Source organism: Anoplopoma fimbria, chromosome 8 (assembly GCF_027596085.1).
Source record: "Anoplopoma fimbria isolate UVic2021 breed Golden Eagle Sablefish chromosome 8, Afim_UVic_2022, whole genome shotgun sequence".
Lineage (NCBI taxonomy): Eukaryota > Metazoa > Chordata > Actinopteri > Perciformes > Anoplopomatidae > Anoplopoma > Anoplopoma fimbria.
In genome coordinates, this window is record NC_072456.1 from 27,184,848 (window position 1) to 27,199,311 (window position 14,464).

A 14,464-nucleotide genomic window follows, 5' to 3' on the forward strand; every position below is an offset into this window, starting at 1 on the left:
GTCAGAGTTAACCCTTTACCACGGCGACAGGAGGTTACACATTTTATCACTCTGAAGCCCTGTTGTGGGGGGTTCCAGTGGGTTTAGACCCCAGCTTGTATGTCTCCTACGTGACAGCTGTCCTAGCTTCTCTTTCAGGAGATGATTTAACTAAATATAACCATTTGGTTCTGTGACATTCAAAATTGGAACAACACAATTTCAAAAAAGTTGAAGGCCCAATCCCAAAGATCCCCCTAACGTCTAAAACCCTGATCCGTCAGAGACTCAACTGACCTGTTAAGTGTTTGAGTGTGAAAGTCTGAAAGGGTTTGAAATGGTGTAAATACAAATGGGACACCACTTTACTGTGACATATCATGTTAGCATGACAAAGTGCAATTCTGGGTATTTATTTAATATTTTTGACTCCCTGATTTGAACATCTTCCAGGCTCTTCAGAATCAGAATCAGAAGCTGTTACTGTGCCGAGTACGTTACACACACAAGGAATAGGGGCTAGGTTATTAATTAGTGCGTACAGTTAATAACAAACACAATGCAATAACACAGACAGAATTTCAGGATCAAAACAGCTCGAACCCTCTGATTGAAAAGCATGTTTTCTTTAAACAATCCCCAAAACTTAACGGTTTATCTTAACCAGAAGATTTAAAAACTAAAAGAAAGCAAAATGAAGGCAGATTGTATAGAAGGCTCTACTTCTCTCTTGATTTATTCCCTCAGTAAACATTGTAAACATGAGTTTATGGTCTCAATCTCTAGTTTCAAGTCTTCAAAAGGAAATCGCCGAACTCAAAGCTTCATAACGTCAGTCCACAAACCAATGGGTGACGTCACAACGACTACGTCCACTTCTTATGTACAATACATGAACAGAACTAAACCCTCGCCGACCCAACGCGCCTCACAGTCCCAGAGTTTGTAGATTAGGATCGGGACAAAGTCAGATCCACAATTGGATACACATAGTAATCTGTCTTTGATGATATAAAGTACTGGCTGCGTACCTTCCTGACTGACTGAAGACAAATATCCCTTCGGCTCATAGTTGTGTGTTTGCAGCAGTGGGAGACGATATTACTCTCCTCGTAAACTCCCCGGACGGATTTTCTGCTTTAATGAGCATCTTTGCACGTTGAATCCCAAGGAAACACAGCTAATTAACCTTATTATTTAAAGGGGCAGATCATCTCCCCCATCAATAAAACCACGTGTTTGCCTGTTCAGCACTTAGTCATTAAAAGAGAGATGAGGCAGATTAAGAATGAAGGAATGTATCTGTAGGTATTTTCATTAGATTGTAGCGTGCACACTTGCAGGCATATTTATGGATTAAAAATAAATATAATTCTTAGATCATGAGGAAGGGAATTTAAGAAAATAAAGAGGTTTGTTCAGTTTGCTGTAGCTTCCTGTTCAACGCTCCGTCTATGAAATAAATGAAGCAATTATTGCTTCCAGAGTTTGGACTGTACTCTCCAGTCTGGGACTTTAATTTCAGTGCGGTTCCACATGTTACCTCACATCCCTCCTACAGATCAGTAATCAGCTCTGGCGCTCCTATCGGGCCGGTGGATCGGCACACGGTAAACAGGTCCATGTGTCAGCGGCCCGTTTGACTGACGGCCTGTCACTTCCTCTTCGTCGTCATCGCCGTGGCGCTCAGATAGGATCTGGAGGAGTTTTGGCCCCGACTGCTTTTGATCCGACCCGGAGTGCGCCACATATGTCCTCTGATGTGCTCCCCTTTAAAAACGGTCGTAGCTCCGATAGCGAGCCATGAAGCAGAGCCGATGGGAGCTTTTCCTTTTCTTTTTGCATCAGGAACGAGCTGCTCTGAGTGAAAGATATCTGGTGGAGCGGTGCTTTGGGGTCAAATGTGTGTTAGAGAGGTTCAGGAAATGGCGGCAACACACACACCTGAACCATCACCTTTCACCTTAAAGGAGCATTTCACCCCAAAATGACCATCTGTGTATCAGTTACTCACCTCTAGTTTCCTTGAATTCTTGGAATCTTTGTTTTTCTCCCGCTCCGCCACGGTGAACAGAGAAACAAAAAACATGGAATAGTCTGGAAGAAGTAAAGTAAATGGAGGGCATGTTTAACAGCAGCAAAACTATATGAAAACATATGCTTTGACCATATGCTTTCATTCTGTATCGTCTGTGATCGAGTGTGGACACATATTTGAAGCTGTACTTTGAGCATTATTTACTTTGGTTGGGTCTGAAGCTGCAGCGCGGAGAAACTCGCCCTCCAGTCTGTTTTTATCTTGTTCCTCTCATCGACACGTTCGGTCGCAACTTCAATGTTTGAAGTTTTTTCCAGAGATTTACTTGACTTGACTTGAGGTACGTCGGCACACAGTTTGACACAAATTGTTGTCAAGTGAGCTCGACTCGAAGATAACTAGCACGCTACCAATGACAACGGCGTGGTTCGCTGCAAGAACTTTCCGCGTGAAACTCTGAGTAGTAGACATTAATCCATTTTTTGGACAGTTTGGGTTACTGGATGAACCGAGCAGAATACATGTACTGTTCCACCTCTATATCACAAGCAAGAGCATCTTCGCTAAAACCCTACAGTTTGTTATCAGCATTCATTTTTTGTCCAACAAGGTTACCACAAAACATACACAAAGATATACACAACATTAAGTTACCACCCCCCACTCTATGGGGAAAACTAGGAGACATTACAATCGTCCTTACATAAAAAGGGAAAGACATTATGTACACAAATACAAATATATACACATGTATGGATGATTAAATGACAAGTCTATTAATACGGAGAGATAGCTGTATGGTATTATAATAACAACATTTAGTCAATAGAGGCAACAAAGTCCAGCCACTGATGGTCCATTGTTTGGCATTATAATTTCTCCAGATGTGCTATTTCCAATAAAGACTCTTAAAAGGAGGTCAATAGGAGCAGTTTATGACAATATGGCATTTTAATATCCAGGAGGTCAGATAAGTTGTAGATGCAATTTTCCATAATGACCCTGGGCAGAAAAGAAAACACACAGATGCATGTGTTTGTGAGGAAGTGAGCTTACAGTTAGATAAATAAAACGTCATTTTCTGCAACAGTTGTGTTTTGTTTAATGCTGCCCTCCATCTACTTCAATTCATCTAGACCTTACTGTGTTTCTTCATTCTTTGTTCACCATGGAGGCTTGAGAAAAAAAACTATGTTTTCTTCAAGAATTCAAGGAAACAGGTGGAGTGTAACTGGTCTACAGACGGTCATTTTAAGGGTGAAGTGTTCCTTTAAACCTGTTTGTTACAGTATTTATTTCATATGTGAGTGTTGTTTGGTTTCCGTCCTCCAGGTGAGCGTCCGTATCAGTGTCCCTACTGTGACAAAGCCTTCAGCAAGAACGACGGCCTGAAGATGCACATCCGCACACACACTCGGGTGAGTTCCCTCCTTTCTGTCCTCCGGTTCAGAAGAACGTTTGTTTATTGACGATTATGTATTCTACTTATTTTAAAGCATATGGAATCATGAGCTCAATCAGATTGGTATTCCTTAATCTTGATCCGATGCATCTTGGTTTGGATATATTTGCTCGAGAAATCTGTGGGAACTCTGCAAACATATGAAAACATATTATTGATGTCCTGAACATGTGAATATAGAGTGAGTCAGGGCTCTAGATGGATAAAAGTAAGAACATAGGTTTCTAACTGGATACTTTGAGGTCATTTCCCAGCGTCCCCTCTCCACCCAACCCTTTCCACCAGCTCTTTTGCTGCACGCCACTTGTTTCACCGTAGACTCCCATCATCAGTCCGTTCCTGTCGTCTCTGTTGGTTCCAAAGATCCGTCCTCCGTTAACGCTGTCCAGAGCAGCGTGTTGATAATGGTCGTATCCTGCCCGGCTCCTCGCCGGCCTCAGTAGAAACAGGCAGGTATAATTTTGTAGCGAGCCGCTTGATTAAACTGACTGATGTTTCTGGTTCCTAATGGTTCCTCGGTTCTGCCTTTGCTCACGGCGCTCTGAAATATGGGCTGAACAGTTACAAACAGCAGAGCCAGATGAAGTCACTGTGGAGCAAAACGAATGTCGTTTGGCTGGAAGAGACGCAGATCGCCGTTAACGGACGCACAATTTGTTTTTTAACACAAAACTGCTGCGTCGGCAGACCTCAATGGAACACACTTAATGACGATATGAACTGTGACAGTTTGGACATTAAGAGGTTTTTTTGATAGTATTGTTTTGATCTCTGGTGATGGCTGAATGTCGTATGATTTTAAACGCACATTTTATTAAAAAAAGGCTCCATTTTGTTGTTTCGCACGAAGGCTCTTTATTTTTTGGGGGACTAAGAGGCTTTAAAAATGTCCTTAAATTGATCAGAATGTTTACAACATATGTTGGTTAAAGGGATAGCTGTGATGTTTGAGGTACTTCTCCTTAGTCAGTGTAACACTACAGTAGATGTTGTTTGGAGACAGGAGTATATATATATATATATATATATATATATATATATATATGCTTCTGACTAGTCAATACCCCCGTACTTATTTCAAACGTTTTCATGATTTGTAGACGCATTTTTGACAATAACGTTCAGTGTGAAGCTCATTGACAAACACATCGCTTTTCCTGTGACTTCTTATAATAAAATATATCTTTTCACCAGTCAAATGCTTTAATTTAAAGTTTCTCCACCATATATTTAAAATGGTATTTACGGAAGAAAGAAAAAGATATCCTCAAGCTGTGATTGGTTGTTCCTTGTCACATGACAAACCTTTTTTTCGTCTATACTATTTTTCAAAATGACCCGTTCACAAAGAATCTGAAAACGAAAAAATGTATGATACAGAAAAGCTTGGTGTTCTTTGTTGATTTCACCCTGAAGCCGAATGACACACAAGACGTGAGCAGAAAAACAACAGTCCCATCTTTGCGTTTATGGATCTGGTCAGATTGAAAGGAAAGGTCGGGTCAAAGGTCAGCGGCTGAACAGCTGCTGGAGAGTGAAGGTCGCCAGGTACAGATGTTCGATGTTACCGGGGGTCAGAGTGATGCATTCTGGGTACACCACATCACCTAAGTCCGTCCATGTGTTTTCTGACCTTTTGAACTTTGACCCCTGGTAGTTTTTTTTTCCTTTCTTTTTTTTATCATACAAGAACCACTCATGGAAAAAGATTGAAGTGGAAATTTGACACACACACACACACACACACACACACACACACACACACACACACACACACACACACACACACACACACACTCCCATTCCATTCAGTCACACGTAAACAGTTGCGTCCTTAAAGCCTCACGCGCAGTGAACCTGATCTTTACCTCCTTTTGTGTCACTGGGCGCCCCGCCCACCCTGATAGCGCCTTTTTCCCAGGACCCCTCACTTCCTGCATTCACCCCGTTCCCATGACAACTAAGCTTCAAATTGGGCCTAGCCTGTTGCTATCAGCAGGCCCTCCCAGAGAGTGGCAGTGGGAACCGGTTCTCGCTATCTCCACGTCTTCTCCTCAACTCTTCTAGGTGTCACCACTGTTTCCCCCCCCCCCCACCCCTCAGACCGCACGGACACGCCTCCTCGTCAAGGCCGTCCACACACACACACACACACACATACATACTTGTTATTTTGTGTGAAAACACACCCAGGGTGAGATAGCTGCTTTGACTGACGCTGAGACAGGCGGGCGAGAGGCGCAGAGGAAACGTTCTTTAGTGAACTGATGAGGTGTGGAGACAGGAGGAGTGATACTCAGGAGGAGTGATACTCTACAGCCCCAGAGTGCCGGCGCTCCGATACAAGTTCAAAGGGAACTTTTTCTGCGCCGTGTTTTCCCAACTCTTTTGAGGACTGCATGTGTTTCTGATGGCCCCTGTGCCGGTCATTTCCTCCCTTCTGCAGGGGCATTTCATATCCTCATAAGCTCACAGGGAGTGTGAAACTGAGAGGGCGTGCGATATATGTGTATATATATATATATATATTTATATATATATATTTCCACATCTTCCTCCGGTGCTGTGCATGTTTTTTTCCCCGTGAACATGTGTGTGTCATTACCCGGCTGCCGTTCGCCATAATGGACACAAATCCTCCTGCAGGGTTTTGTCCATATGTGAAGCTAACTTAGGGGGTATTGTTTTTTTACGTATTGTCCTGCTGCCTCTTTTAAAACATGGCTGTGTTTGTGTTGCAGGAGAAGCCGTATAAATGCAGCGAATGCAACAAAGCCTTCAGCCAGAAGAGAGGACTGGACGAACACATGAGGACCCACACCGGAGAGAAACCTTTCCAGTGTGATGTGAGTATCCAGCCGCACGTGTTCGTCTGACTGTGTGTGTGTGTGTGTGTGTTTATGTGATGGCACAAGGCCAGATGTGGGGAAGAGTTTAGGGGAGGAGGGGGGAGGCAGATAGTGATCTCGCTCCTCTGGAGGGGCGAGTGGGCTGATCTCACGTAAACACATTGAGAGGATCAGAGGGAGAAATTACCCTCTGCTTATAATACTGCAGCAGTAATAATTATTCTCAGAGACCGGGGGGGAGGGAACAGAGGATGTTGGAAAGAAACTTTTTTTTGAATGCGTTTTATCGCTATTTTCTGAAGGTGAAAAAAGGATAAATCTGATAAATGGACTGACGCAAAACAAACCTTTGAAACAGAGATGAGATTATGTTTTTTTGAGACCAGAGGTTTTTAAACTCGTGCTGTGTGAGTTTAAAGGGTCAGGTGCAAACTGGTGCTCTAAAAACAACAAGAATGTCAATGTAGTCTGGCTCGCTCACCAGCACGGCCAATTAAAGTACTTAAGATACTTCTTCTTGGGGTCATAACTCAGTCAGATCTGATCACATACACATGATGAACTTGTGTTGTAGATATCATTATGTTTATTGCAAATCAGTGTCCATAAATCTACTTGGACAAACTGTATCACTGTCGACGAATCATCATGTTTTTAAGGTTTCTTCAGTATCAAAGTCATGTAGTGATAGTTCATCCATGAAAATACTGTAAGCAGGAACTGCTAACAACTACTTTAACAAACTTTTAATGGTGCCACTTTGCCAAAATGGAAACAAATACAGGCTTAAAACTCAGTAGGGTTCAGATTTCAGGCCAGGTGTGTCTGCAACGACCACTTTTGTTTGATTGAATGAACACAACCAACAATTGGCTATCCCCCAATCCAGACCGCAAGTGTATCAGAAGTGTTTCACATCATGCGTGTAATCATGAGGATGATTCTCAATAAAAAGTACACGGAATAACTGCGTGTGTACTGCGTGTTCCGTTAGCTTTTAGCTATTAGCCAAACAAATCCTCCAACACAATAAAACTGAGGAAACTATTTCCCCTCATCGTATCTCACTAGCCGCCTCTACCAGCTGGAGGTCGGTTTAGAGTCATGAAAGAGGAGTCAGCAGTTAATCAATGGCAGTACATAAAGGGCAATAAAAAATAGAAAGATTTATAGAAAGTGCTGAGCAAACAGCTTATAAATGAGCACTCAAAAAATATTGATGCAGTTTGCAGCAGCAGCATGCAAGATTTGTCGTGGACAGACACAGAGATGCACACTCACTCACACTACCGCTCTCATTATCTCCTGGCGAAGAAGGTCATAATGTCTTGCCCAGAGTGTATAAAAATATCAAGAAGCACATCCAAAGCATCATGGGAACTGCGTGCGGCTCCATAACTCCATAAATATAAGTATATCAGTTACATTTTAGATTACTAAAGTTCAGATATTTGCTTTGTTGAAAACCTGAGATCATTTAGATAAAAAAAACCTCAAACTATTATATATATTGGGGAGGGACAGTTTTTCGTCCGAAGAGGGTCCACAGCGAAGCTCAGTCATGCACAATACTTTCAGATCGTAACTCTGGAATCCAAATATCTCTCAGTTCTTTGAAGAACATCGAAAACAACAATCTAATCCATCAGCCAACTCCGGATTCTCAGATTCTCGTTTGAGCTTAAACACCCCGATAAGCCTTTAATCCGTGGCATCGCCTCAAGTTCCAAACCAGAAGACGGGCACGGCGTTGTTGTCTAAGACCTCAGACTCAGGATCCCATTCATCGCCAGTGGAGCATCAGCAGAGAGTGTCTCCCAACGTTCATCTGGATTACTTTTATTCCTCAGACACATTCTCATGTTAATAATTCTGAAGATAATAGAAATAACATGTGGATTTGATTTTGAGTGAGACAAAAAGGGTCCAACGGTTCCAGGAACGTTTTCCAGACAAAGCTAGAGGGGCTCTATGAGCAGATTCCTTCACAACAGCATTACAAATGTTGTATAAGGATCCAGTAACATCTGGGAGACGAGGAGACGAGGAGGTTCTTCTCTCATCAGCTCCGTCACTGGTTTACTCTGTGAACGTCTCATATTTTACTGATGCTGGAGCAGCATTTGTCTATTGTTTGAAAGATATTTGTATAATAAAGCTAGAACGTCAATACGAGTGTCTAAATGAACTAAAATACGAATGATAAACTATACAGTTGTTAATACAGAACTAGTTGTATAACAGACCATTGTTGATCTGTACGGATCCCACCTTGGAATAATAACAGTTTAACGTTAACCATCACAGTGTGAAATAAAGTTCGACTGATGATCATTATCATCCAATATTCAGTAAAAATATGCGTTTAGGACATCGACATTAATGCTTTTCATTCGTCAATCCCTAATAATGTTAAGAACATATGTGTTGAAATCAGCAGGAGAGCTAGTAACGAACGGAGGTTCAGTTCAGTTACATTATGGTGCGTTCAGGCTCTGTTCAGTAAGAATGAGTATTGGGTGAAGGTAAATTATAACGTTATCATGATGTGTTTACATGTAATCTGGTAAAAACCACTATACATGACTATAACAAAGGAAAACATTTAGAATGTTTGATGGTTCACTGTGACTTCAGAGGCGTTGAAATGATTTTTGGGACGTGGCAAAATAAAAAGTAAGGACAAGATTGATCACTGATTACCGTGAAATGGAATCGGCAGCAAAAAAGTGTGATCATGGATCTCTAAAATATATATTCGCTCCATCTTTAATTCTACTTACGTTACGTCCAACCCGTGAGTTTTACGATATAAAACTCTCTGGACCAAGACAAGACAACAAGACCGATCACATCAAAATAAAAGAGGATTTTTTCTTATATCTGCGTTCAAACCGAAGATGATTTCGTTCACATCTATTTCTTCCGCCTCAGATGTAAAGCGTCTGTGGGATTCAGTCTGAATGTAATTCATGGCTGTGAAGCTCCTCACAGATGGAGAGAGGAGGCCTCATGCTGTGTCTCCTGCAGCAGCGTGTTAAACTGCAGCTGAACAGCAGCCAGCAGGCGGATTACTGTGATTGATGGAGGACGATGGAGTCATTTGTTCAGTGTAAAATGGCTCATTTATGATGGATGTTAAGTTGCATGCATTCCCTCTCGCTGCTGGTGGGGAGGAGAATAAAAAAATAAAAAATGATATCTGTCACCACGGTCCAACGCCTGTGATTTACAAAATCATTCTGTGTCTCCGGATGTTCCTCTGAAAAGCCCGGACTCTACAGAGAGAATCTGAGAAGCAAGAGCAGACGATACATTTAGGTTTATTAGCTGAAAGAGGAAACACCACAGGTGACTCCAGTACAAAACAACAGTAATAGAAATCATTGTGAAACTTCCCCAGTTACATTAAGACAATTATTTCATTGAAAATCTTCTGAAATGTTAAATTTAAGTACGCAAATGAGGAATTTTCTGTATAAATATGTGCTAATTTTCATACATTTCCAGAACAGAAATGTGAACATTGGATAAAGCCAGGTTCAAAATTCTTGTTTCATTTTGTTGACATATTAGAGTCAAAGGTTTTTACAGAGTGAATGTTGGATATCTCTTTGTTTTACTCCATAGATCAGAAAATACTGTCAACAGACATAAAAAAATCTGTTTTCTCCATGTTTTTAATTACTAAATGTTGTATAAATCAGGCTATGAATGATATCTGAACAAACCCCTCTGTGTTAACCTTCAGAATATAGAGAGGAATGAAGCTGTAAAGTTTGGTGTATGTAAGAGCTACTGAAGTGGAGATTTCTGGATCAGAGTCTGAGAAAAAACTCATTTAGAGAAAACGTCCTTTAAAGATATGTTTAGTTAAATTACATACATGTTGAAGACACTACAGGTGAATAGGGTAAAAAAATAACTAATAGATATCAACATGAAACTTCACCAGTTGATTACTGACATTAAGATGATTATTTTTTGTATTACAAGTTTTCTGAAATGTTATGTTTAAATATGCAAATGAGGCATTATCTAATGGTGACTTTTGGTGAATTTAGGAGAAATCTACAGACGCAAACAGAGAAAGGAGTAAAATAAATGTTTTCTTTCCACTAGTCAGAAAGAAGAAATGTTATGGAAGAAAAATAGAACAAAAAAATCCTAAAATTGAGTTTTTTTTTTGCCTTCATTTCTACTTTTAAACTTCCTGTATGTTTGTGTGGTTTCCAGGTGTGCGACCTGTCGTTCAGCTTGAAGAAGATGCTCAGCAGGCACAAGCTCACACACAACCCTAACCGGCCCATGGCAGAGTGCCAGCTGTGCCACAAGAAGTTCACCAGGAACGACTACCTCAAAGTGCACATGGAGAACGTCCACGGGGAGACGGAGTAGCTACAGCCAATTATGGAGACCGCTGGATGGAGACGATATCTGATTCCTCCGATAAGGTCCAGCCTCATGCCTCAGAACCAGAGAGGCCTTTATGTACTGTATACACAGATGTATAGATAACAGATATGTTGTTATTAAAGAAACATACATGTAGGATATGGGAAACATTTGGGCGAGTATTTAATATTAGAAACATGGGCTGTGCTTTTTGTAAATCTTTTGTCGTACTGTTATTGTTTGAGCCGCTGTGTCGTCTCACAGAAACGTCTCGGTGACTTCTAACCAGTGTTACTGTTCCAGACAGACCTCCTCCACTGTAGCATCTACTGCCTGAACATGTTACTGTACATCTGTGTCAAAGAACGCCTACGACCAAAGACCTACTTTACTTAGTTTAACCTGGACGCCGTCTACATGTTTACACCTGGCGCTCAGACATGTTTAATATTTAGACTCTGTTTTGCCCTAAGAGCAAACTTCAAATCCATGTTTAAAAAATAAAAGTATTAAAACAGGATGGTCAAATGGGAGACGCAGAGCCCTGAAAACTGTAATCCTATCCAGCTACAAAATCTGAAACAGCTCACAAGTAAAAGGTTTTATTTATTTGATAGTCAGAGAGTATAAACATACTGTACTCAGTCTTTCGTGCTCCTTTTTCCAGCTCAGTCGCCAGGAAAAAGTGTTAATTATACGTTACTGCAAACCAAAGATACGTTGAATTTGGACGATTTTTCATTCAGTTAGAGTGACAGATTAGCGATAACGGAAAACGAATAACGAATATTAAGAGTTGGAAAGTCCGCTAAAGGCAGAATTATTTATTTATGCTAGGTTACGTTATGTTGTTGCATTATTATTTTATGTTTTTTCTAACATTAACAAAGTAGTGTTGTTTCCTAAACCTAACCAATCGTTTCACAACGTTAACAACGAGACATTCTGATATAGTTTGTTTTTCAGAATGGTCCAATTTCAACAAATACTGTGATTTGCAGAAACGTACAATCCACAGTTTCTTTTTCTGGTGACTGGGTTGCCAAACAAACACAGGACTTTCACCAAGGTGACCACTGTTTGTTAATGATGACTTTACACTTGTTGGGTAAAAACACAAGAAAGTCTGCCAAGAGCGGTTGGTATTTACTAACGCCAGTTACGTTGTTCGGTAACTTTGTTCAGTTACGTTGTTCGGTAACTTTGTTCAGTTACGTTGTTCGGTTAAGTTGTTACGTTATCATTTGAACACAAACCTATATTTTTGTTTAACAATACCAAATAGTTTTGTTGCCTGAACCTCACGAAAATTCCGCTTGACCCAAGAAAGGCTGTTAAGAGCAGTTATTATGATGTATGCTAGCTAGCTACAATCCTTTGTGTTGTCCCACAAGCCATGGTCTTTATCTAACCTTAACCGAGTAGTTCTGGTGTCCAAACGTAATCATTTAACAACGTTAACCACAAGAACCACAAATGAAACCTCTTTCATTTAATGTAGACATGTAATGTATTGTATGCTAGCAGAAATGTACAATCCCGAAATCTTTCTGTCACTGGGGTTCGTTTTCCACACTACTCGGGCTCTGCTTTTTATTAAAAAGTTCTGAATGGCATTGTCCTTTCTGGAAAACAGATACATTGGATCTGGACAAACACAAGACTTTCACCAAGGAGACCGCTGTTCATGTGAAGGTTTACATGATTTGTGCTTGTTATGTTACATTAAGGTGGTTGTTATTTATTTACACTAGTTATTACATTATTATTTTAACACAAATTATGTCTTTTGTTTTTCACCTTAACCAAATAGTTTTGTTGCCTGACATTCAACATGTCCGAGTTTTTCTGGATACTGGAATGCCTGTTTTCAGATGTGCTTTATTTTTTTCCAAAAAGTTATGAACGGCTTCAAGAAAACCTGCAGAGAAGGAGTTGCATGTTTTTCTGTGGTGCTACGGGAAGGCTGATTTGAAGTGCCTGTAAAACCAGATTTCTGTTTCTAGGCTTTAATCTGGTCGACAGCTTTACATTATTCATTAAGATGAATGAGATCCTTCCTTTCTCTCAGCCGTCTGGTGCTTAAACTGTTTTACTGTTTCTGCGTCCCAAGTTGTCTTAGGGACAAAGAGAATTCCAAAGTACTGTTTGTTGACTTCTGTGATGTATTTGTTGATTGTGATTTTGTTTTAATGGCCCAGAGATACTGTGGCTTACAGTATGTGTTAAAGTTGTTCTTTGTTGATAATGTTCAATACATCATCTCCTGTATTTCAGAGTTCTGTCCTCCTTTCCGACCCGCCCCTCTGCTCATGTGATTAATGGACGTGCTCCAGCTGTTTATTCAGCGTCTGCACACTGTGAATTGTCACTTCACACTTTTGCATTTTGAAATGCATAAAACCTCATCATCTACCAAACATCCATTTCCTCCGCCCGTTCTAATTATGTGTTTGTGAACTGTTGATGTAAGGGGGGGACGCTTTGAGAGTTGATTAGAAGTGTTTGGGTTCTCGTTGTTAATCTCAGCCCTATTCCTGGGTCGTCAGTCGGGCTAATTAAAGCTTTTCTGAGGCCACAGCCTCCACTCTGCTGATCTGTAAAGCCACGCTCTCTGATGGTTTCTCTCTGTGGACGTTGGGACTCTTTTCTCACGTCCGTCCTTTTTTTTTCAGAGGATTCAACTCTGTGAGAATCTTGCGAGCGGCGGAGCGGAGCGGCGAGTCATTCTGTGAAGTGTTCTGTGGTTGTGGCTTCTTAGAAAAACATGGAGCTCCTTCAGTATTTCTGTCTTCACCTCTCTGATGGGTGCTGTTTGTTTAACCTTTAACTAGTTACTGGTGTTCGTGTTAGATTAGGTTTCAGCTGCGATGCTCGGGGCGTTGAACTCAGAACCTGTACGACGTCTCAGGTAGTGACATGTATCACTAGTATTTTATCCATACTTATACCTATATCAGTTCGGTTCCTTATCGATACTCTTATTGGTTCTTTTTGATTATATTGAGAGAAAAAAGACAATTAATTAAGATATTTTTTCATTTCTTTATTATTCTCGTTTGTAAACAAATAGTCTTTCTCGAGCAGCAATACAAGAAGTTCCAACATTTTTAAAATACATTGAAAGCTAAACAGTTAGCTCAGTGATTAGCTTCCTTTGATCGCTAACGTTACCTGCAGTGGACGAGGATGGACGGCTGATCTCCAATCAGTAGAACACTGATCATTACTGCAGACTGATGTTCTGCTTGTTGTCCAGATGTTGAGATAAACTGCTGCTGTTTCCTCCCTAACTTGTGAGGGTTTTACTGAGTTTGAGACAACAAGAGTTCTCAGAGTCTACTGGAGGAACGTGTAGAACCACTTTGGATCTTTGTGTTCTCTCTGACATGATGTGTGTCTCACTGTACTGATCCGGAGTGTGTGTGTGTGTGTGTGTGTGTGTGTGTGTGTGTGTGTGTGTGTGTGTGTGTGTGTGTGTGTGTCAGAGTAAAGACAAAGAGACAGAGAGGACGTTTGAGACGAAGATATATCACTCCAGAACTTCTAAAGTACCGATAGCAGAACCATTAACTCCGGACCGCATCAACACTATTTTAGAACCGGTTTCCGTCCGTTAGAACGGAGTTTGGGGGGGTTAGCAGTGGCTCTCGATTTGCATGTGACCTGCTTCAATCTGTGGAGCTCGGTTGACCGCGTGGCCATGCAGGGCGTGGTCGACCTCTTGTTAGTGGTGAAGCC

The 14,464-nt window shown here is 41.0% G+C and overlaps 1 protein-coding gene across 1 annotated transcript in view; it reads left to right on the forward strand.

Moving 5' to 3' along the window:
- prdm5 (PR domain containing 5) overlaps nucleotides 1–10,782 on the forward strand; it is a 45,001-nt gene extending 34,219 nt beyond the window's left edge. The window contains exons 14-16 of the mRNA XM_054603378.1: nucleotides 3,350–3,435; nucleotides 6,221–6,325; nucleotides 10,565–10,782. Coding sequence (XP_054459353.1) covers nucleotides 3,350–3,435; nucleotides 6,221–6,325; nucleotides 10,565–10,726 — 353 coding nt within the window. The 3' untranslated portion in view covers nucleotides 10,727–10,782. The remainder of the gene's footprint in view (nucleotides 1–3,349; nucleotides 3,436–6,220; nucleotides 6,326–10,564) is intronic.
- Nucleotides 10,783–14,464: the final 3,682 nt, after the last annotated feature.